At 49.8% G+C, this 21,435-nt stretch overlaps 1 protein-coding gene across 1 annotated transcript in view; it reads right to left on the bottom strand.

The window, feature by feature from the left end:
• TDRD1 (tudor domain containing 1) overlaps positions 1-21,435 on the bottom strand; it is a 197,311-nt gene that overhangs the window by 50,252 nt on the left and 125,624 nt on the right. The window contains exons 13-16 of the mRNA XM_088456052.1: positions 11,645-11,815; positions 11,014-11,373; positions 8,135-8,245; positions 4,971-5,141 (exon numbers count right to left, since the gene is read on the bottom strand). Of these exons, the coding sequence (XP_088312178.1) occupies positions 4,971-5,141; positions 8,135-8,245; positions 11,014-11,373; positions 11,645-11,815 (813 nt within the window). The remainder of the gene's footprint in view (positions 1-4,970; positions 5,142-8,134; positions 8,246-11,013; positions 11,374-11,644; positions 11,816-21,435) is intronic.

Here is a 21,435-nt window from a genome sequence, read left to right as displayed (position 1 = left end):
GCGGAAGCAGGCTTGCGTGCCCTGAGCATGGTACTAATGACCGAACCCAAGAAGCCCCGAGACCTTAAGACGGCTGTCTCAAGAGCCACGCCATCAAAAACAGCCGACCCAGATCCGGGTAAAGGCAGGGCCCTTGAGACAACATGTCCTGACGCTGAGAAGGTACGGAGCGTCGATGGAGAGGCTCATCAGATAGGAGTATCAAGGACGTCTGGGCCACGCTGGAGCCACCAGCACGAGTGTGCTGCTGTCCTGCTTGAATTTCCGGAGGACCCGAGGCAGCAGGGATATCGGAGGAAATAGATACGCCAGTTGAAACGTCCATTTCACCGACAGTGCGTCCACCAGACTTGCGCCTGCGTCTCTTGTCCTTGACCCGTACATGGGCAACTTGTGATTGTGGCAGCCCCCATCTGTCCACGAGTAGTTGAAATACCTCTTGGTGAAGCGGCCATCCCCCGGAATGCACGTGGTGACGGCTGAGGAAGTCCGCCTCCCAATTGAGGACTCCGGGGATGAAGACTGCCGAGATTGCTGGAATGTGGCACTCCGCCCAAGCAAGGATGCGAGAAACCTCCGACATCGCAGGCCGACTGAGAGTTCCTCCCTGGTGGTTGATGTATGCCACTGTGGTGGCGTTGTCGGATTGAACTTGAACCGCCCTTCCGTGAAGAGCGGCCCCGGAAGACTGCAGGGCCCTGTACATGGCCCGCAGTTCCATAATGTTGATGGGGAGAAGTGCTTCTTCCGCAGTCCAACATCCCTGAAGTGACAACGAGCCTGTCACTGCCCCCCAACCCCGGAGACTGGCATCTGTTGTGAGCAGGACCCAGTCCGGGATCACAAAGGGGCGCCCCTCGACTAGGTGAGCTGTCTGAAGCCACCAAGCTAAAGACTGCCGATCCTGCGGGGACAACACCAGCATCTGAGACCGGATCCGGTGAGGTAACCCGTTCCATTCCGATAGAATCGGCCCCTGCAGGGGCCTGGAATGGAACTGGGCAAATTCCATCATGTCGAATGCCGACACCATGAACCCCAGAACTCTCATTGCCGAATGGACCGTCAGTCGGCAACTGCTCAGGCAACTGTGAATCCGCAGCTGTAGGGAGGAGACCTTCTCCGGAGTCAGGAAGATCCTTTGCTGACGAGAATCTAGCAGGGCTCCCAAATGAACCATCCGCTGTGATGGAATCAGGGAGGACTTTTTCCAATTTATCAACCACCTGTGCGCTTGCAGACAAACGATCGTCAGGTGGAGATGTTGAAGCAGTACCTCCAGAGAGCTCGCCAGCAAAAGGATGTCGTCTAGATACGGTAGCAGTCGTCGCCATCACTTTGGTGAATAGCCTTGGTGCCGTGGAAAGGCCAAAGGGTAGCGCCCAAAACTGGTAGTGATGTTGTAGGATAGCGAACCTCAGATACCGCTGGTGAAGGTGCTATTGGAACATGGAGGTAGGCGTCCTGGATATCCAGGGAGACCATGTAATCCCCAAGTTCCATCGCCAGAATGATGGAACGTAACGTTTCCATCCTGAACTTGGGAACTCGGAGGAATTTGTTCAGAGACTTCAATTGAGGATAGGACGATGAGAACCATTTGGTTTCTGCACCAGAAACAGTAGAGTAGTACCCCGTATCACTTTGTGACTGAGGAACAGGAACAATAACCCCTGCTTTCAGCAAGGACTCCAAAGCTTTGCAGATTCAGGAAGCTATAGTTTTGTCCTGAGAAGAACTCATGCAGAAAAACTGGTGGGGCGGTCTGTGCCGAAAAGACAGGGCGAACCCTTGGGAGACCACTTCTCGAACCCAGGTATCCGTGGTGGTATTGTGCCAGCACTGGGCAAATTGAAGAAGTCGGCCTCCCACTCTGGGGTCCCCCAGAGGGAGGCCTGTCCCATCAGGTAGCAGGTTTATCTTCCTGCTTGGAAGAAGGGCGCCTAGCACTCCAGGCCTGCTTCTTGGGCTTAGAGGCGGCCTTGGTCGCCGACTGCCTCGGGAAGGACTGACCTTTGGCCTTACCCTGAACCCGAAAGGAAAGCTGACTTGGATTTAGCCAGAGTATCCACTATTTTGTCCAAGTCTGAACCAAATAACTCCCCATTAAAGAGTAAGGCCTCCAGGCCCTTCTTAGAATCTGCTTCTGCTCTAAAGGACCTCAGCCACAAGGACCGACGATCAGACACTGCTGCCGCCGAAACTCTAGAGGTCAGTAGGCTTGCGTCCAATAACGCCTCACCAGTATAGGATGCCGCATCTCATCTGTCCAATTAACGCTCTCTGGACATCCGGAGCATCGTCTGGAAAGGTATCCTCTAATGAGTTTTACCCAGCTCTTAATGGCTTTAGCCACCCAGGAGATTGCCATAGACGGACGGGCCACTGCCCCTGAGAGAGAGTAGATAGACTTTGAACAAGTCTCCACCTTCCTGTCCGTGGGATCCTTAAGGGAGGAGATAGACAGCAAAGGCAATGTAGCGCTTTTGATTAAGCGGGTGACATGGGAATCCACCGCCGGTGGGGTTTCCCATTTCCTGCAATAAGCCTCAGGAAACGGATAATTGGATGCCAGTTGTTTTTGTGGCTGGAATCTCTTACTGGGCAACTGCCAGGCCCCCACTAGATGATCCGTCAACTGGTCAGACAGGGGAAAAACCGTCAAAGTCACCTTAGCCTTCATAAAATTAGGATACTTTGACCTAGGGGCCGGTGCATCATCCTCTATGTGCAGGATGGTCTGCACCGCCCTAACCAATCCGGCCCATTAATGGAGGACATAGTCTCTACATCTTGAGCCATGGCGTCCGAGTCAGAGTCCTTGTGTACCTCCCTGTCATCTGAAGACAAGTCAGTGTCCGTTAAATGCGCAGCCAGCACTGGACGCTTAGAAGCCTTTGAAGGCATGTCACCCTGTAACATCGACTGAAAAGCCGAAGATGAGGCCGCCAAACTCTGGACAGAGTTAAAGAGTACATCCACCCAGGTTGGAGGAGCCGCCTGAGGAAAACCCTGAAAAGGCACCACAGACTGCTGCGTCACTGGGGTGGACTGAACATACATAGGCAACCCCGTATACTTACCAACAGTCTGAGACCCGGGGGGAGACTGTAATAACTGCGGAATACCCGGGGAATGGGGGGCGGTCGGCTGGGGCAACGCCCTGGTAGGGACAGCAGTCGGGACTGCTAGACTGTCCGCAATAGACACCAGCACTTGTGAAAAAAATCGCCCAAGGAGGGTCCTGTGACATAGGGGGATAAGAGGGACCAGGCAATAGCTAGCACCGCCTGCACAGACCATCCTGAGATAAATCCTCCCTCTCCACTCCCGCAGAACAGCGTCTGCAGGAGAGCAACACAGGAGCCACAGAGCGCTCAATCTCCTCATCAGACATGACAGAATATATATATTTAATGTATATATATATATCGCACAATAGAGACGTATGGTGTTTAACACCTGCGCACTCACAAGTATGCAACAGAACAGTCCCCAATATGCTACTGTGTAGCACCCAACTGTATGTGACTGACCTCACAAATACTTGTTTTATATAAGTGAGGTTCACAGAAAGACGCCCTTCCCCCACACACCTGCCGGCCCGTAGGAGAAGGAAACGGATAGGTATAAGCTGACAGTTAGCAGAAATTAGGACAGGCAGCACTAGCAAAAGTCACATACAATGCAGAAAGATAATACTCACTGCACCTTTCCACTACAATCAACCTCCCAGATTCAGTGCCTGGGAGGGTTATAGCGCTGCGTACACTGTCCTTTAGCATGGGGACCGGTCCATGCATCGCCTGGGAGATCTGCGCTGCTGCCAGAGAAGATGGCCGCCGGAGAGCTCAGAGGAGGAGTGGCCGCATGAGGAACAGCTCAGTGACGCCAGTACACGAGAAAAGGCACGCTGAGCTAAGGGGAGGAGCCGCTAGACAGGGAAGGCGCACTCCCCTGGCTAGCACTTTAACCCCAGGGACACCGGTTCCTGCTCCAGCCATTACTCCCTGGTGTTCTAGCGGACACGCGGAGTATTCCTAATAGGGGGAGCCCGCCACCGCTATCTAGCGCCTCCGGTCTGTCCCCAGAGACCGGCGGCTAAAGACTGCATTTTCCTTGCGGGCAACGCATTGCGCTGCCCGCGGCTTACCTGTCCCCGGCGAATCTGGCAGCAGTCTGTGGGAGGTCCCGAAGCCCTGCTAGAACTGACTCCGGGGTACCGCTGCGATCCCCAGATCAGTACTGGCGTCGCAGCGCCAGCAGGGTTGTTGGAGCGGCAGCGTGGATGTCCAGATGGACAGTCTGATGCTGCCGCTCTGAAGAGAGTAGAAATAAATACATACATTTCTTCTTTTAAAAATAAGCTTAGGGGCTGCTTATGCAGCCCCACAGCGCAAGGGTGACCTGACTCCGGCCGGGCACCAACCAAAACTGAGGTGCCTGTGGCTCGGGGGCGGGGTATAGAGGAGGACGGACCCAAGTGCATCCTGGGAGCAGCAAAGCTTTAACTGCGTGGTGCCCGTGGATCCAGATCCAGCTATACCCCAAGGTCAACCCTGTGGACCCCCAATGGATCCTGAAGTAGAAAAAATATTAACATTTCTGAGCAGTTTTTGGAAAGAGACATTTCACCAGTTAGGTGGTTAACAGAGACCCTGAGGTTAATATCTGGAAGCCTCCAGTGAGGCAGCAGTTGTGGAAATAAACCCGGATGGCTGCTCTTATGAAATCGCTTATCTGGAGCCATCTATTAAGAAAGTCTGCTGAGCTTGATTGCTAGGATTAGCCGACTGCTGTGATTGTTCACCACTATTAATATTAGATTACTTCTCATTATGCATGATGCGTGGATGGCATTGGCCTCAAACACATTTTAGTTTAAGGAAAGCCGCAGTAAGGAATGGTCTATACCCACATCCAGCCAACAGATGCACAGGTGAATTAGTTAGACTTACGACTGTACTCACCGGCCAAACTACAGCAAATGGCTTGAAACGGGAGCTCTAGAAAGTTGGAGGGTATTTTACAGAGTTTCTCCACTGTCACGTTTTCTACGTTACCATAGTCCAGAAACAGGACCTTTGTGGCACCGTCAGGGGTAATATCTTTTATCTGTCCTCTGTACCAATTCCCATCACCTGGCATAAAGACAGTAATATATAGAAAGAACACATCAGATTTAACAAATAGATTACACTCAAAATATTTTTTTCATTAAATACTTCACTGAAAGTTCATTGGGGGGCACTGAATAAACATGGCGCTTAGTGAGTACAGGAGTAGTACGGACGCTTTAAATCTAGATCATATGAAAGTTCCCCTCCTCCTTTATACCTCATGCCTAATGGAAGCCCTTCAGTTAAGTCCCACAGCTGTGAATAGAGAAGACAAACAAAGAGGAAAGAACAACATCTCCCTGAAACATCGAATAAACATTAACAAGAGCGTAAAGGGCAGGCACCCATTGGACCTAAAAGAAAAAGATTTAATACAAGTCTCTTTTCTTTGGCCTGCAATTGGGGGAAACTGGGAAATGTTGGAGGCATCCCAAAACTGCCTATGCTTAGTGGAAGCAGTGTAAAGCACCCTCGTAGCAAAACTGGACTCTCCTGGATGCAAAGACATGCAACTGGTAGAACCTGGTGAATGTATGAACAAACGATTAGGTGGCAGACCCTACACACTCATCGTAAGTCTTGACTGCTTCAGGCCCAAAGCTTCTGAAAGCAGGCCTCAAGCATAACCACTCCCCAACCATGAGTGCTGGCGTCTGTTGTCACCAGCACCCAATCACAGATGTTGATGGGCTGCTTTCGACTTGAGGTCTTGTGCCCTCAACTACCAAACTCGAGACTGAAGTATTCAGTGGGGGACAGACTGATGGGGAAGACTTGTTCCACTTTTAAAATGAGTTCAACCTGGAACTCACAAAAGTAATATTGAGCAAAATGGACTGTCTCAATGGTTAAGACCATCTTTTCCAGAACCCTCATGCAAAAACTAACAGATGCCTATTTGATAGTCCTCAAAGACTTCACCAAACCCTGCAAAGAAAGTATGATGTCCTCCAATAGAAACACTAGATGTCGCCGGGTGTCAAACAGGAGAACCAGGAAAACCATATGCTGGGTAGGAGTCATTTTTGACAGCTTATAATTGAAAATTGAACCCTAAAACTCCCGCATGTGCACTGCGACCTGCACATGGGCTTAGAGATGGAGAACTGGCGTGGATCAGAAGATCGTCCAGCTAGGGAATAATAGTCTACCCCTATACTGTGAAGAGCCACCATCACAGCCATGATTTAAATGGAGCCGATGCCAAACCAAAAGGCCCTTAACTGGTAACGCTGATTCTGAAGTGCAAACCAAAGAAGGCTCTGATATACCTCCAATATGAGAACCTGCAAATTGGCCCCCTGAGCTGGGTTATCAAGGAGTTCAAGTTCAGAATAGGACGAAAAGACCTGTCTGATTTTTGAACCCGAAAGAAATTGGATTAAGACCCTAGCAATCTTTGTCAGTTCATAACAATGAAAACCCATCAGGAATAAAGACTGAATGACTTCCTGCAGAGACAGACTCTTGGCTTTTTCTCCTGGAAGACATGTGGTGAGAACAATCTGGGAGAAGGACCCAAAAGATCTGTGACAAGTCTCTGGGTTCATGATGCCTACTACCCAGGTATCAGAAGTGGAACTGAATCAGTGATCTCGGAAAAGCAGCTGACAGGCTCCCACCACAGAAGATCCTGGGTCATACTGTTGCAGATCATGTCGACTGCTAGTTAGGCTTCTTGGAAGCCATCAATAAGCTATCCAAGGTTGCCGGGGCTTCAGCAATGCTGTCAAAAGACAGGACGCTAACAAACAAAAAACTTACCTCTCACGCCACCTGAGGGGCAAAAAGAGCAAAACCCGGGACCTTTAGGTCCAGGGATATTAACCAGACTACTGAGACTTCAAATACAGTAGGCTTTCCAGATTTGATCCTCTTGCTCTGGCACGTAGCAACTGCAGACATCAAGACTCTTGCCCGCCATTTGACTAGCATCTAAAGACTGATCAGCCACTCTAGGGCATCCCAATAATGCTCAACCAAGATGAACAACTCTTGGTCTTCTGATCTGTAGGGAGAAGTGTGGTTAGCGAGGTGGGTGTCAGAAAGGCCAGAGAGGGGTAGCTTTCTGCAGACTAGATGAGAGATGGTGACTGCATGAATGAGAGTTTTAGTAGCTTCCAGGATGAGTAAGGGATTGAATTTGGGTAATAGAAGAGAAGGAGATGCTGTAAATAGAGAGGGGTTCTTGGCCAAGGGAATACAATTATTTCAGTTTTAGAAATGATGACTTTTAGGAAGCATTGTAACATACAGGAAGAAATAAAGTGAAGAGAAATTTTGGTTTCATCATAGAGGTGATACTGGAGGCCAAATGAACTGATGGAGCTTATGGAGTGAAGTGGTGTAGAGGGAAAAGGGGGGGGGTCAAGGTTAGAGCCTTAAGCTGAGTACACACTATACGACGCGGATTGGAAATAAATATGTATCGTACAGTGTGTACACCCTATCCGTCGTTAAATACGATTATTCATCACATTAACGACGTGGTGCTGTTACATGTTATGAAACATTGTGCCGTTATAGGCCGGCTTGTGCAGTGTGTACGGCGCTCACGATGTATCGTTACATAGAATCATCGATGGGTAGCTGAAAATTGGTGTTTAGATCGAGTAGGAGCTTTTGGACAAGTAGCAGGTGAACCAGGAGAGATGATGATGCATGATGATGATGAGTATGATGGGGTGGTCCACAGTATCAAATGCTGCAGTGAGGCTGAAGAGTTTAAGGATGAAAAGGCAGAAAGTTGGCTTGGAGAAAGAGAAGATGATGAGGGAGTGGGAGGAAGGCAGTTTAAGCCACCCACTGAAGGAATTTGTATACCTAGGAGAGGGTGTCAAGGGAGGGTTTTTCCATGTTTAAGAATAGTGGAAACTAGGGCACACTTGATGGAAGAGTGGAAGGAACCGGATGAGAGGGAGAAGCTGCCCAGGTAGGCACGGGCATCAGGAGGGGAAGAACTGATAAAGAGGGAGAGGTGATGGATTCAAGTGTTGTGTGAATAGGTCACTGACCTGCATAGAACGCGGCACACACTTCTTCTTTCACCGGCCTATAATCTTCCGATCTATGCTGTATGCAGTATTTCCCCAGCGTTACATTCAACTCTTTCAGCAGACTTAAATCTGAAAATTAGGAGTATTGTATCAAACGGTTATAAAGAAAAATATAATTAAAATCACCATGGTTTAGCTGTAGACGTACCCCCTTGGTTAGTCAGCAATGAGAAGTGAAATGTCTGGTGTGTGAATTGCATAATAATAGTCTAAAGGTGCGTATCCCACTAAACGATATTTGCAGACGATTGAACGACAACAACGTTACCGTTCAATCGCGTGCAAATCGTACATGCATCGTTTCCGACATCTATCATTGCCCGTACATGCTGGTCAACCTGACTATCAAGTCAGGTTCAGCATGTATGGGGATGATTGATGTGCCTACACTGAACGTTCAGTGTAGGCACATGACAGACGGAGAAACGGCAGCACGATTACAATGTCGTAGTGGATACGCACCTTAAGAGTAAAGCTCTAAAGTATTTTAGAAGTATTCCATAGCTGAGAAAGCAGAAAATAATCAAATACAGTGAATGCTTTCAAAATAATGTCACTGTGTTTAGAAGATCGATCATAGACCTTCGCCCTTATATACAGACAATAGTGAAGTACTGTATACCTGTAGTAGAGAGTATTAGCACTGAACTCATCTGAGGGAGCTGGTCATCACTAAGCTGTCTTGCCGACATCATTTGGTTTTAATCGAGTAGCACAAACATTTTATTTCATTTCTTCTATGCATAAAAACTTATATAAAAATGCTTAATAGCTAAAACAATCAGATTTCTCGTCTGACAACTCTAATGCCATACACGGTGCGATAAAGCAGCCGGTCCGAAGGATTGGTGCGATTTGGCCGCTATATCGCACCGTGTATGGCCCTGATGTCGGACAAAGTGTGCTCCCGTGGGGTCATACATCGCACCCCCTGATCTTACAGCAGCAGTAGTCGATCAAGGGATGCGATGTGCGATCCCATGCATTACTATGTGTGGGAGAGAGGGGGGAGCCGGCATATCGAGCAGTCGGCCACCCGACTGCACCGTGTGTGCGGACCGGCCGATGTGTCGGACGTCAGATCCCGTTGCCTCGCACGGTGCCATCGAGATGCTTGAAGTAACCTGCAAATGTGCCCACTTTCATTTTCTGGTACACTCTTTTTTTTCCTCCGCAGAACATGGAGTTTAATCAAGAATAAAAAAATTTCGGGGTCAATGTAACAGCCTGTGACTTGCAGGCATCGGTGCTTTAACCACTTAACTGACGAATTCTTTTTCCAAAAACCGCTCCAAAATTGTCGGTTTCTTTTATGATTTAATTAGGTCAAGAACATAATTTTAAACTTAGCCATCACTATTTTATTTGCAAAATTTTTTTTTTAAAAACACAGTATACCATAAAAATAGCGACTTTTATGTTATACTGTAATGATGGCCATTGACAACTGTACCATCGATGGTTCAACCATCGTTAGAAGCCATCAATTGTTTAGCGATTGGTCGAGATCTGTGTAGACCACATCTGCCGATGTTTCCTAAACATCAATTGAGGGTTGCCATCGATGGTGCAACATTGATGGCCACCAGCAATGGCAAAACACTTGGTTTTAGTCAGACCATCGATGGTTTGCAAACCATCGATGGTCGGTTGCCATCCCTAATCAGAGGCTCTGCGATATATATATATATACACGCATAGATATATACATACACACATATATATACACACTATTGTGGAGCTTATAAAAAGGTTGTATCATTATCATGGGGGACGAGGAGGAGGAGCTGAGGCCGGGGTGGGAGTGTGTGGGGGGCTGCTGGGCTGCCTGGGTACTTAGAAGCAGCAGCCAGTCTCGGCTGCTGCTTCCTGTACATTGTAGTTCTGGAGCCACAGCGGGAGCGTGTCCCGCTGGTGGCCAGGATACAGAGCAGCAGCGGCAGCTCCACCACACAGTGATAGGTGATCACTGTAGCGCCGGAGCCGCAGCGGGAGCATCTCCCGCTGGCTGCCCGGATACAGAGCAGCGGCGGCTACCAGAGCCGCCGCCGCTGCTCCTTCACACACACAGTGATCACTATGTGATCGCTGAAGTTCCGGAGCCGCAGCGGGAGGGTGTCCCGCTGGAGGCCCGGATTGATAGCAGCAGTGGCGGCTACCAGAGCCGCCGCTACTGCTGTTTACTGAAGGGGGTGGAGATGGCTGCCCGATCACTGCTGGCCACAGTGATCGGGTCACAGCAGCAGCACTGCTGCTTCTATGGGAGGGGGGCTGCCGACGGTGCCCAATCACTGTGGCCAGCAGTGATCGGGACACGCTGGAGAGGCAGCCACGCTTGCGGAGGGACCAGAAGGTCCCTCTGATGTAGGCGGCTGCGGGAAGATTAGCTTCCCACAGCCGCCTAGTGGGCATTTCTGACTGGTCGTGTCAGATACGACCATGTCAGGGAAAGCCCAGCCTGGTGCGGTCGTATCTGATACGACCGTGCCAGGCAAGTGGTTAAAGCAATACTCATTTAAAAAGCAGAACCTGCCTGGTTTTACCTTTTTAATGATTGATAAACAAAATATATAATAAAGACGGACAGGGTAAAACATAGGGAATATGAAACTAAAAAAAACCCCATTAAGAATGGAAATCTACAGTAAGGTGATGTCTGGAAAAATACTTTTTAGCACATTAAACCTATTATTTATTGCACAATATTTCAGCAAGACAAATACAAAAGAAGAAACTTATTAATCTATTGGTGACTTACTGCACTCTTCTAGCACACCCAACATGCCAAACAAATGCCCATTGTGCGGTGGACAAAACGCAATGTTAAGCAGCATTACCTGTCTGGTTACAGATGTGGCAGCAGAATTCTCCAGGGTTCTGCAACATACAAACTACAACTTCAGTTGCTTGTTGAAGAGGAAGCTCCGCCCATTTCAGTTGTGCAGCAGATTCCCCGCACAGGCTGGGCTCCATTTTGATTGGAGAGTCAGAGTCCGAAGTGTCTGGAATCGCCAGACCAGCATCGATAAGGCGTTTCGAGACAAAAACCATTGGTGTAGCAGATGAGTCAATTAAATCCAACGTCAAAACCCTGTTGGACTCGGAAACCACTGTGGCAGTGATGATCTTATCCATAGCAAGTACCCTCAGTAATTCTGTAGCTTCGGATGTCCATGTCCCAGATGGAGGTTTCACACCTGCAGAGGCAGTATATGATCACAAGCATTTCTCGATTATACTTCTCTAGACCACAGGTTCTCAAACGGTCCTCAGGACCCCACATAGTTGACGTTTTCCTGGTCACCCAGCAGGTGCACAGGTGTATTCATTACACACTGACACATTTTAATAGTTCCACAGGTGTGGCTAATTATTTCAATTGTGATTCTGAGTGTAGACCTGGAAAACATGCACTGTGAGCTTGAGAACCACTGCTCTAGACCATGTTGGAGATATCATGAGTCTTACCTGCCAAACAACACTGAGTAGCTTGGAAAGGGACTGAAAGCATATCAGGGTCAAGGCGCCGTAGTCTAGACATAGGCAGAGACTCTCCATTCCCGAAATCTAAGTACCCGATTGACACAAAGTCATCTGGTTGACACTTCACAACGATGGCCCTGTACCACTTCTTGTCTTCTGCAGGCGATAAACAAACGGCATGGCAATGCAAGAAATTATACCAGCAATACGCATCACTTTTTGAAGGATACACTTTTGAAAAAAAAAAAAAAACCACAAAAAAATGGAACTAAGCGTTTTAAGAAATACATACAGAATAATGGATAAAGGGAGATTATAAGCAACGAAAAACCTGGGAAGATAATTCAGTAAGAAAGTCAGATTAAACTGTATAATCACCACTAGCTTCTAAAATCATTGGGAAGTTTTAGTGATTTACCATTCCCAGGTGATGAAACAAGCTTACATAACTATGACAGCATACATTCAATCATGCGGCAATGTATACACACGTCCTGTGTCCTAACCCTCCAACCAGCAGATAAACTTAAAAGGAAAAACAAAAAAAAACTATTGTTGAGGTGATTTTCGTACAATTGGATAAAGCCATTTCTCCGAGCAATTGGGTAAACCAGAATGGGTTACTGGTGTTATGTTTCACCTATTAGATACAACGCACTGGAGAAAACAAGATTGAGTCCTTCCATGAATAGCTCTACCCCATGATCAATTGTCTTCTTCAGGTGAAGTGTCCGCAGAAAATGGGATGTCCTAAAGCCACCCTCAGTTATGTCAAAGAACCAACAGCCACCTGACAGACCACCCAAGAAGTTTGCAAAACTGGTCAGCAAACACCCCTTGATGTACAAACCAATAGGACTGGCTACTGAGGGGGACCGGTGCCACATGGCCAGCGCAAATATCCAAAACAATTATCTTGCCTTGCTAATAGTGTCATGTATGAGAACTCTCTCAAAGGCTTACTCATTACTTATCCTCATGTGCCTCTTAAAGAGTTACCCACTGCTGTTGGCACCGCCGACTGACCTGTACGAGGCTTACCCCTCCATGCAGAACCTGGTCTCTTTATAGGCGTGTCCAAGCAATCTCGACATTTGAAATTTGGGTTATGGCTACACTGCAGACCAGTTGTGGACATGTTTTACTCAGCACCTGATTCAGTTGTACCCAACATGTCCTCGAGGCCACCATTACACAGGTCCTATCAATGAGCTGTGTGCCTCTGCTGGCTGAGTGTGACTCCTCTTCCTGATCTTGCCCTTAACTCCTCTTGAAATGCACCTCGGCTGGGCCTATTGGGATATTACTGTATAACTGCTGCTTCGCAGTGGCACTCATCCCCCAAGTGATCGCTGCCTTGGCTGTATCTTCCTACATTTGTTTTTGCTACTTGACGTTGCACTGCCTCTCCTTTTGCTTGGTCACCACACCTGGTGAGTGCAATTACTAGTCTCCCGCTGTTCCTACTACATCTCTGTGGCCTCGTCTTCTGCCTTCGTTTCTGAGATCTGAAATGGTTATTCTCCCTTCAATTCAATTATTCTTTGCCCAGCTGTTCCTCATGGGGATGTCTAATCGTAGCTCTGCAGCCGGCAAACTGGAAAGGTGAGATTCGCAAGTCTCAATTGAGCAGACCCACAAGCCCCGGGGCTGGAACCCATTGCTTCCTTCCACTCTTGAGGTTACCCTTAAGTAGGTGCTGCAAAGGTGAGCACCTGTGAGAAAACAAGAGATATGGTAAGAACTTACCTTTGTTATCTCTGTTTCTACGAAGTCCATAGGGTCCACAGGGTTGACCTTGGGGTATAGGTTGGGAACCAAATCCGGGCACCACGCAGTTAAAGCTTTTAGCTCCCAGGATGCACTGGGTCCACTCTCCCTATAACCCCACCCCCAAGCCAGAGGCACCTCAGTTTGTAAGTAGCCAAAGGCCGGAGGAGGAGAGAAAAAGAGAGAGAAAACTGGAACACTCAATAACCATACTCACAGAAATGGGAGACGGAAAACCGGTGACCAGCCACACAGCCCATATGAAGCCAGGTGCGTCAGGGCGGGCGCCCTGTGGACCCTATGGACTTCGTAGAAACAGAGATAACAAAGGTAAGTTCTTACCATATCTCTTGTTTTCTACTTCAGGGTACATAGGGGGTCCACAGGGTTGACCTTGGGGATGTCCCAAAGCAGTTCAACCAAGGGTGGGGACGCTCCTGTGCTGAGAGGAGAATCCGTCGCCAAAAAGGAAGCATCCTGAGAGGCAAAGGAAACCAATGCCTAGAACCTTAAAAAGGTGTGAACAGAAGACCACGTGGCTACCTAGTAAGGCAAAACAGCCAAGGCGCCACAGCGAGCCGCACACGAGGGTCACATGGCCCGAGAAAAAACAAGCATCAACAACAGGAAGGCCTACCCATGGGTAGGCCCCTGAGGAAGACCTACGAGGCCATCCAGCCAACATTTGGTTATAGGCCGGCCATCCTTTCCTGTGAAAACCAGAAATCTCAGACCACCAATAAGGAGTCCGATTTCCGTAAGGAACCTGAACGGATCACATAAATCCAAAGAGGCCAGACCACCGTCAATGAGGCCACACCAGCCGAGAGGACTGGGGACAGAATGGCCGTACCATAAGTTCCAGAATAATATGGAACCTGAAAACCACTAAGAAGAAACACAGGGCGAGAGCAACTCCCACCCTGACATGATGCCCTCCAGAAGAGGGAGCCACATGAGAACGCTCCCAATTCAGACACTCTCCTGGTTGATATAAATACCCTTAGAGAAAGAGAGAGCCTAAGCAATAGACCATGTAATGGCTATCACAACCAGCGGTTCCATTGACTGTCCCCGGAGGTAACGAAGAACCACTACTTACTCCCAAGGAGTCCCTAGGGAGGACAAATGGAGGCATAATCAAGAAAACACTCCAAAGGATGAACTGGATACCAGAGTGGAGCAATTCCATATCTTAACCATACTGACAGTGTAGAGATCCGCACTGTCAGGAAGACCAGGCCAAGTGTGAAACCCAAGCCAGCCGGAAGGAATGCCAGAATATCTGGAAATCCTGGACACCGGAGGATTGTATCGACAGGTACAATACCATAAGATTTATGGCTGCCACAGTTTGTGGTAGGTCCCAGCAAAAGCTGATCCATGTGCTCTAATCATTCCAACGATGACAAAGCCAGGGAAGCCGTAAGACCACTGTAAGGACACAGTCAAAGACAAACGACCCAGGTCCAAGGCAAAACCAAGGACCCTGAGACAACAGGTCCGGGCAGTGAAGCATCAGGGATGGAGTATCGATGTAGAGACTCCGAAGATCCAAGTACCCCTGACATCTGGGGCAATCAGGAGCCACCAGCAGGAAAGCATCTCCGTCTCGATTGAAAACACTTCCAAAGACCTCGAGGAAGAAGGGAGACCGGAGAACACAGGTACACAAAGTGGAAGGACCACTTCACCGACAAAGAGTCGCTGAAGGTTGCTTCAGAATCCCCAGAGCTGGACTGTAACACCATAGTGTGATAAAGTCAGAAGGCCATGAGGGTCACCTCAGGGGGGCCCCCCCTGCTCACCAGGAGATGAAACCTCTCTTGGGGAAGAGACTAGTCCCCGGGATGCACGTCGTGACGGCTGAGGACTCCCGCTTCCCAATGGAGAGCTCCTGAAATGAACGCTGCCGAGATGGTCGGGAGGAGACCCTCGGACTATGTCCGAATATGTGACATACCTGTCATTGCCACCCAACAAACAGTGTTGCTAAAAAGGAAGCCACTGTCCTGACCCTGTCGGACTGAACCTTTTCAGGTTCACCGGGAAACAAGAGTTATGCCAGAGTAAGTTAATTGACAGGGTGGAATCGACAGACGTCCAACTGCACTGAAAAGGATTCGATCCAGACACTGTCCATAGCAAAGAAAACCCTGGACGAGATGGCCATAGCCACCCGGACAGGGACCGACTTGCCTCCGGAGAGAGCATCATCGTTTGAACAGTTATCCGACAGAAAAAACTCGTTCCATCTGGAGAGGAGCCAATTATGGAAAGGCCTGGAATGGAACTGAGCCCATTCCACCATGCATCCCAGAGTGTAAAGACATCTGTCGACTGCGCAGACAACCATGTACTCCTAATGGAAGAGAGGAGATTCCGTCTTACGCCAGAAGAATTCTCAGATTCTGAGAATCCAGCAGGGATCCTAGATGAAGAATACCCAGAGAGGGATGCAGGGAGGACTTTTTCCCTGTTGATTAAACGTCTGCACCCTGAAGAAGCCACAGTCATCCTGACCTGGCCGTAAAGTACCCCGGTGATCCCGCTAAGAGCAGGAGGCCGTCCAGGTACAGGAGCATTGGGATATACTGAACAGAAGAACTGTCAGAAAATCCAAAACGCTGGTAAACCCCTGTGGGGCTGAGGACAGTCCCAACAGGCAGAGCCCGAAAAATTGTAAGTGTTGCTGTGATACAGCAAACCTCAGCCCATGCTGAGGAAAGGTCTCTGTAAGTACCCGTAGGCACGCGTCCTGTATATCCAGTGATACCATCAAGTCCCCAGGTTCCAAACATCGTATGATGGAGCATAGGGATTTCCTCCTGAGCCCAGGTTGCTTTAGGAACTGGTTCAGGGAATTGAGACAGAGAATAGGCCAAAGAGGACCATTCAGCCACCGCACCAGAAAGAAAGCAGAACAACCAGTCCCTCACTGAGATAGTGGGGATGGCCTAATTAGCTCCGCTTACCGCCACAACTGCATAGCTTTCTGGATCTGTAAGGCCCTTGTAAAGAGGGGGACCCTCCTACCCACGTAGCCGCGGCAACTTGACACTAATACCGGGCGAACTGAGAAAATCGGTATCTCCCAGTTGTAGGCCTGTCCCGTCAGGCTGAAGAGATATCCGTAGGTTCAGAAGCAGGATCGGCTGGCAGTCCAGGCCTGCTCGGTACTGGATATGTCGGCCCTTGTAGATGCCGACAGTCTACGAAGAAACAGACCTTTAGGCTGACCCAGAGGACAAAAAAGACTTAACAGACTTAGTCTGAGGCCTTGTAGTGGGCATAGCTGAAAGCGGTAAACTTGTCGTTAGTAATACTGCCAATGTTACTACAATCTTGTCAAGGTCAGGACCAAACAATATCAACCCTAAAGATGGTATCTGCACCTCTGCATTCCCAGAGCGCAGCCATAGGGTATTACGGAGGACACAGTCACAGCCGGAACTCTGAAAGTTAGGAGACTGGTATCCAATATAGGCATTTCCACCTATGACAACAGCATATATTACGTGAGCGACCAAATACATTTGAACCCCCGACGTGTTGGAGGGGAAAAAACGTTACAAATGCATCAACCCAATATGCAATAGTATTAACCAACCATGCTATAGCCATGGTAGGATGGGTAACAACTCCTGAAAGCAAGTATACTGATTTCAGGCAGAGTTACCACCTACGGATCCGAAGAATCCGACCACGCAGGAATGGGAGGCGTAGTAACGTCTGTAATCAGACGAGTAACACGCCCATCCACCCCAGGAGGGGCTCGTGATGACCCTCAGGGAATTTGGGACAGGAGGCCAAACACTGTTGTAACACCTCCTATCTGGCAACAGCCAGAGTCCCGCTATGCGATCCACCCGCTAGTCAGCAACAGGTAACCCGAAGGTACGCAATACTGAGGGTGTATGATACAGGTGCAGGTCAACATTCACTCTAACCAGAATGGACCTGCTACCAGCCCTAAAGCAGGGATAATAATACCTGAAATAGGCTTCCCCCCGTGTAAGAGGGAAAGAGCCCCAAACAGTACCCAGTTCACGGCAGAGCCAACTGGGAAGTAACCACAGGGCGTCAACCACGCCAATTAGCGTTTCGTAGAAAACGACATCCACCCAGAGTGGCTGTTGTGGTAATCCCTGCAAGGGGAATGACAGACTATTGTGGCACCAGGGGGAATTCATATACTGCGAAAAACCCCTGCAGGGAGCGGTAGTCTGTGTCACAGGGGAAGAGTGCAAGAAGCTGCGAGATACCCTGAGATGAAAAGGGCAGTATGGTGAAGTAACCCCAAGTGAGGTACAACAATGGGGCCCGCCCGGCGATCCGCAATTGAGAGGATCCCGAGAAAACAAACCGCCCAAGGGGGTCGTGAAAGAGGCCGGCACCAGATGACGCCACATACAGAACCCTTTATGAGTCAAATCCTCCGCACTAACACCTGCAGCACATGACTTGCAGGATAGTAAAAATGGGTGCAGTATAACGCTCTATCTCCTGGTCAGACATATCTGACCAATCTTGGCGGAAATATTAAGCAGCACTATACTGGTCCTGACTGATGCCAAAAATTAGCTGCAGGGACCCATTTTCAGCGTATGCAACACACAGTTCCATCTAAAATATGGCAACGTGCAGCACGCAACAGTATGTGACAAACCACACAAATATTAACAAGTATATAAATGTGAGGTCTCAGAACCACCCTAAGTACAGCTGTATTAGGGCAGATAAAGAAAAGGGATAGATATACACTGACAGGAGAGAGAATAAAGTACAGTCAGCACTAGCATAAGTCACATACAATGCAGATATATACATATATACATAAACATGTCATATAATATACTGCACTATTACACTGCATTCAACTGCCCAGATTCAGTGTCTGGGAAGGCTACAGCGCTGTGTACACTGACCTGATGGTGAGGTACGCAGGGGGACTGGACCAACTGCCATCCTGAGAGATTTCTGCTGCACCACAGAGATAAAATGGCCGCTGGAGACCTCAGAGGAAGCGTGGCCCGCGGAGGAAGCAGCTCAGCGACGCCAGACTATGGATACTGAAAGGCGCGCTGAGCTGAGGGGAGGAGCCGCTGTAACAGGGAAGGCTGCCTCCCCTGGCCGGCTATTAACCCCCGGGATGCCGGCTCCCTGCACCGATCGTTAAGTCCCTGGTGGTCTAGTGGACACACGGGGTATGGGGGGCCCGCCGCCACTGTCGGCGCCTCCGGTCTGTCCCCTGAGACCGGAGGCACAGGACTGCATTTGAAATGAGCGGATCACCGCAAGCGGTGATCCGCGACCTTACCTGCTCCCCGTGGATCCGGCAGCAGTCCTGGGCGCCCACAGAGTCCGGCTAGTACAGACTCTGGGGTCCCGCTGAGATCCCCAGATCTGTACTGGCGTCTCAGCGCCAGCGGGGTGACGGAGCGGCAGCTTAGACGTCCTATGGACAGTCCGACGCTGCCGCTCTGAAGAGTCCAAAGTCCATGGAAAAAACTTTGTCCCTAAAAAAAAAAATAAAATAAGCTTAGGGGCTGCTAATCAGCTCCCCCTGCGCTAACGGTGACCCGACTCCGGCCGGGCACCAACTTAAACTGAGGTGCCTCTGGCTTGGGGGTGGGGTTATAGGGAGAGTGGACCCAGTGCATCCTGGGAGCTAAAAGCTTTAACTGCGTGGTGCCCGGATTTGGTTCCCAACCTATACCCCAAGGTCAACCCTGTGGACCCCCTATGGACCCTGAAGTAGAAACAAGTGACTGATAAAATTGGAGAGGTGCTGTCTGATTTGTCACTCCTGAGACATGATCTGCAAGAAATGAGGGATAGAGCGGAAAAGGCCAAAACCTGCATACTCTCAATTATGACTGCTCATTTCCCGGTGAAAGCCAAAGTCAGTGGTCTGGAGGCTCAGATGGTTGCGGTGCAATGAAAGCTGACTGACATTCAGGGGTGCTGCCACTTAAGCAAGGCACAGGAATACTGAAGACTGTATACCAGGTACTAGGATCTATGATGAAGATTGTAAACTTCCGTGACCTCGGCCGGTCCTAGGATACACGGCGGAGACCCGCAGACACAGCTGGATGGCCGGGAAGAGCACAGACGGTGCTCGGAGGTAAGAGCGGCTCCCTTTTTACAGGGAGCCCCGCTGAAGTGGCTGTTACCCCCGCTGTGGGGAGACCACTGGTGGCGCTGACAGTGGTCTCCTGATGCCTCCGCTAGACCACCAGGGCACAGGCAATGGGGTGCTTCATTAGGAGCAGCCATTGCGATGGGCTGGGCCGGTTCTATGCATACGCATGGTACGCAGCTGAGTAGGGCGCCACATAGTGGAGGGCGCCTCAGCTGCGACCATGCGGGCAGACTGTGTCTCTGTGACACAGCTGCACCACGCGTGTAGTGCTGACCAGACGGAGTTTGGTAAGCATTACACAGTGACAAACACACAGCCGCCGGCAGCAGTGTGTTTGTTTTAATTAGCAGCCAATGAGAGTCTGTCAGACTCTCACTGACTGCTGCGCCCACTGCCGGAGCCAGGCTAGAGCTCACTCATGAGCTGCATCTTCCGGCTCCACCAGTGGGTAATGGGAGAGACGTCATGATGCAGAGCGGGCCGGCCCCGGAGACGGGAGCCGTGATTCAGGGGGACCTCTCCTGGGGCACTGCATAGGGGGGCGTACTACTGGGTGACTGCATAAGGGGGACCGCTCCTGGGGCACAAGGGGTACTGCACAGGGGGACCTAACTGGGGGCACTGTATAAGGGGTGATCACTACTGGAGGTCTGCATAAGGGGGATCTCTCCTGGGGCACTGCGCATAGGGGGGACCACTACAGGGGGCACTGCATAGGGGGACTTCTGTGGCACATGGGGTACTGCACAGGGGGGACAACTACTGGGGGCACTGTGTAAGGGTGACCACTACTGGGGGTACTGTATAATGGGCACTACTTGGGGCCTGCATTAGAGGGACCACTACTTTGGGCATTGCATACTGGGGGTACTGTAGAAGGGGCACTACTGGGGGGACTGCATTAAGGTGCATATGAAATGGAAGGGACTATTCCCAGAGTGATGAGAAAGGGGTGTGTGTCATGGTTATGGCTTTTTCCATGAGATCACCTTAATTTGTTTGGGCACGCGCAACAATATGCCTGGGGGCACCAAAAAATATACTCGCTTACAAAAAAATTTGGGCTAGGGTCGGCCCGGGGGATCTAGATCAGCTAAGGGGAGGTAGGCTCTGCCCATTCAGCTCCTCCCCCACTCCCTTGGCACGCTCCATCATTGCAGAAACCATGCCACAGGGATTCTTCCCCCCTCCCGACTGTCACACTGAGCGGCCATTTTACTACTGTGTCTGCTTCAGTTGGTGAATGGAGAGCAGAAATGGCTCCTGCCTCCTTATCCCCTCAGAAGTACATATTTTATTTATAGATTTCTTCTGACAGTTTAGTAAATACCTCGCCTGTAAATCCCCGCTTATTGTGGGGTGAGGTCACATTCATTGCACTTCCCCTGTTGTGTGGGGACTGCCCTGGATTACACGTTTTCCAAAGGCAAAGCACCCAGGGATGGGGAGCTTTATGTTATATAACTGCAGGTCTTGTACCTCTGTGCTTTCTCCTCAGGCTCCGTACCACGATGGGCTCTGCTCCAGTGTTTGCAGACAGCAGAAGACTGTCAATCAGCCATGAGTTCCACTTGGAACCGGCTGGGACTTGCCTCTCTTATAGGTAAGGTTGCCCTAATGCACATCCTCTGCAGTGTCCGTCACATGGACTGGCAGCCCCAGGGCCCGCTCCCCGTACTCCTACTGGGACCTAGCTGGGTGCCTTATAGCATTCTGCCTTAGGAGCCATGGATGCAGCCCTTCTCGTTTCAAGCGCAGGTGTCTGCATCTTTCCAGCTGAGATTGGACAGGAACCGCACTTCAGGGGCCGACACAGTGGTGTGTGCCAGAAAGTCCCCGCATGGGGCACCACATACAT

The sequence above is a fragment of the Taudactylus pleione genome, unplaced genomic scaffold (genome assembly GCF_031769625.1).
Source record: "Taudactylus pleione unplaced genomic scaffold, aTauple2 ptg000685l, whole genome shotgun sequence".
Classification (NCBI taxonomy): domain Eukaryota; kingdom Metazoa; phylum Chordata; class Amphibia; order Anura; family Myobatrachidae; genus Taudactylus; species Taudactylus pleione.
Note: the sequence above shows the minus strand (reverse complement) of the source record. Positions and strands in the feature narration are given on the sequence as shown.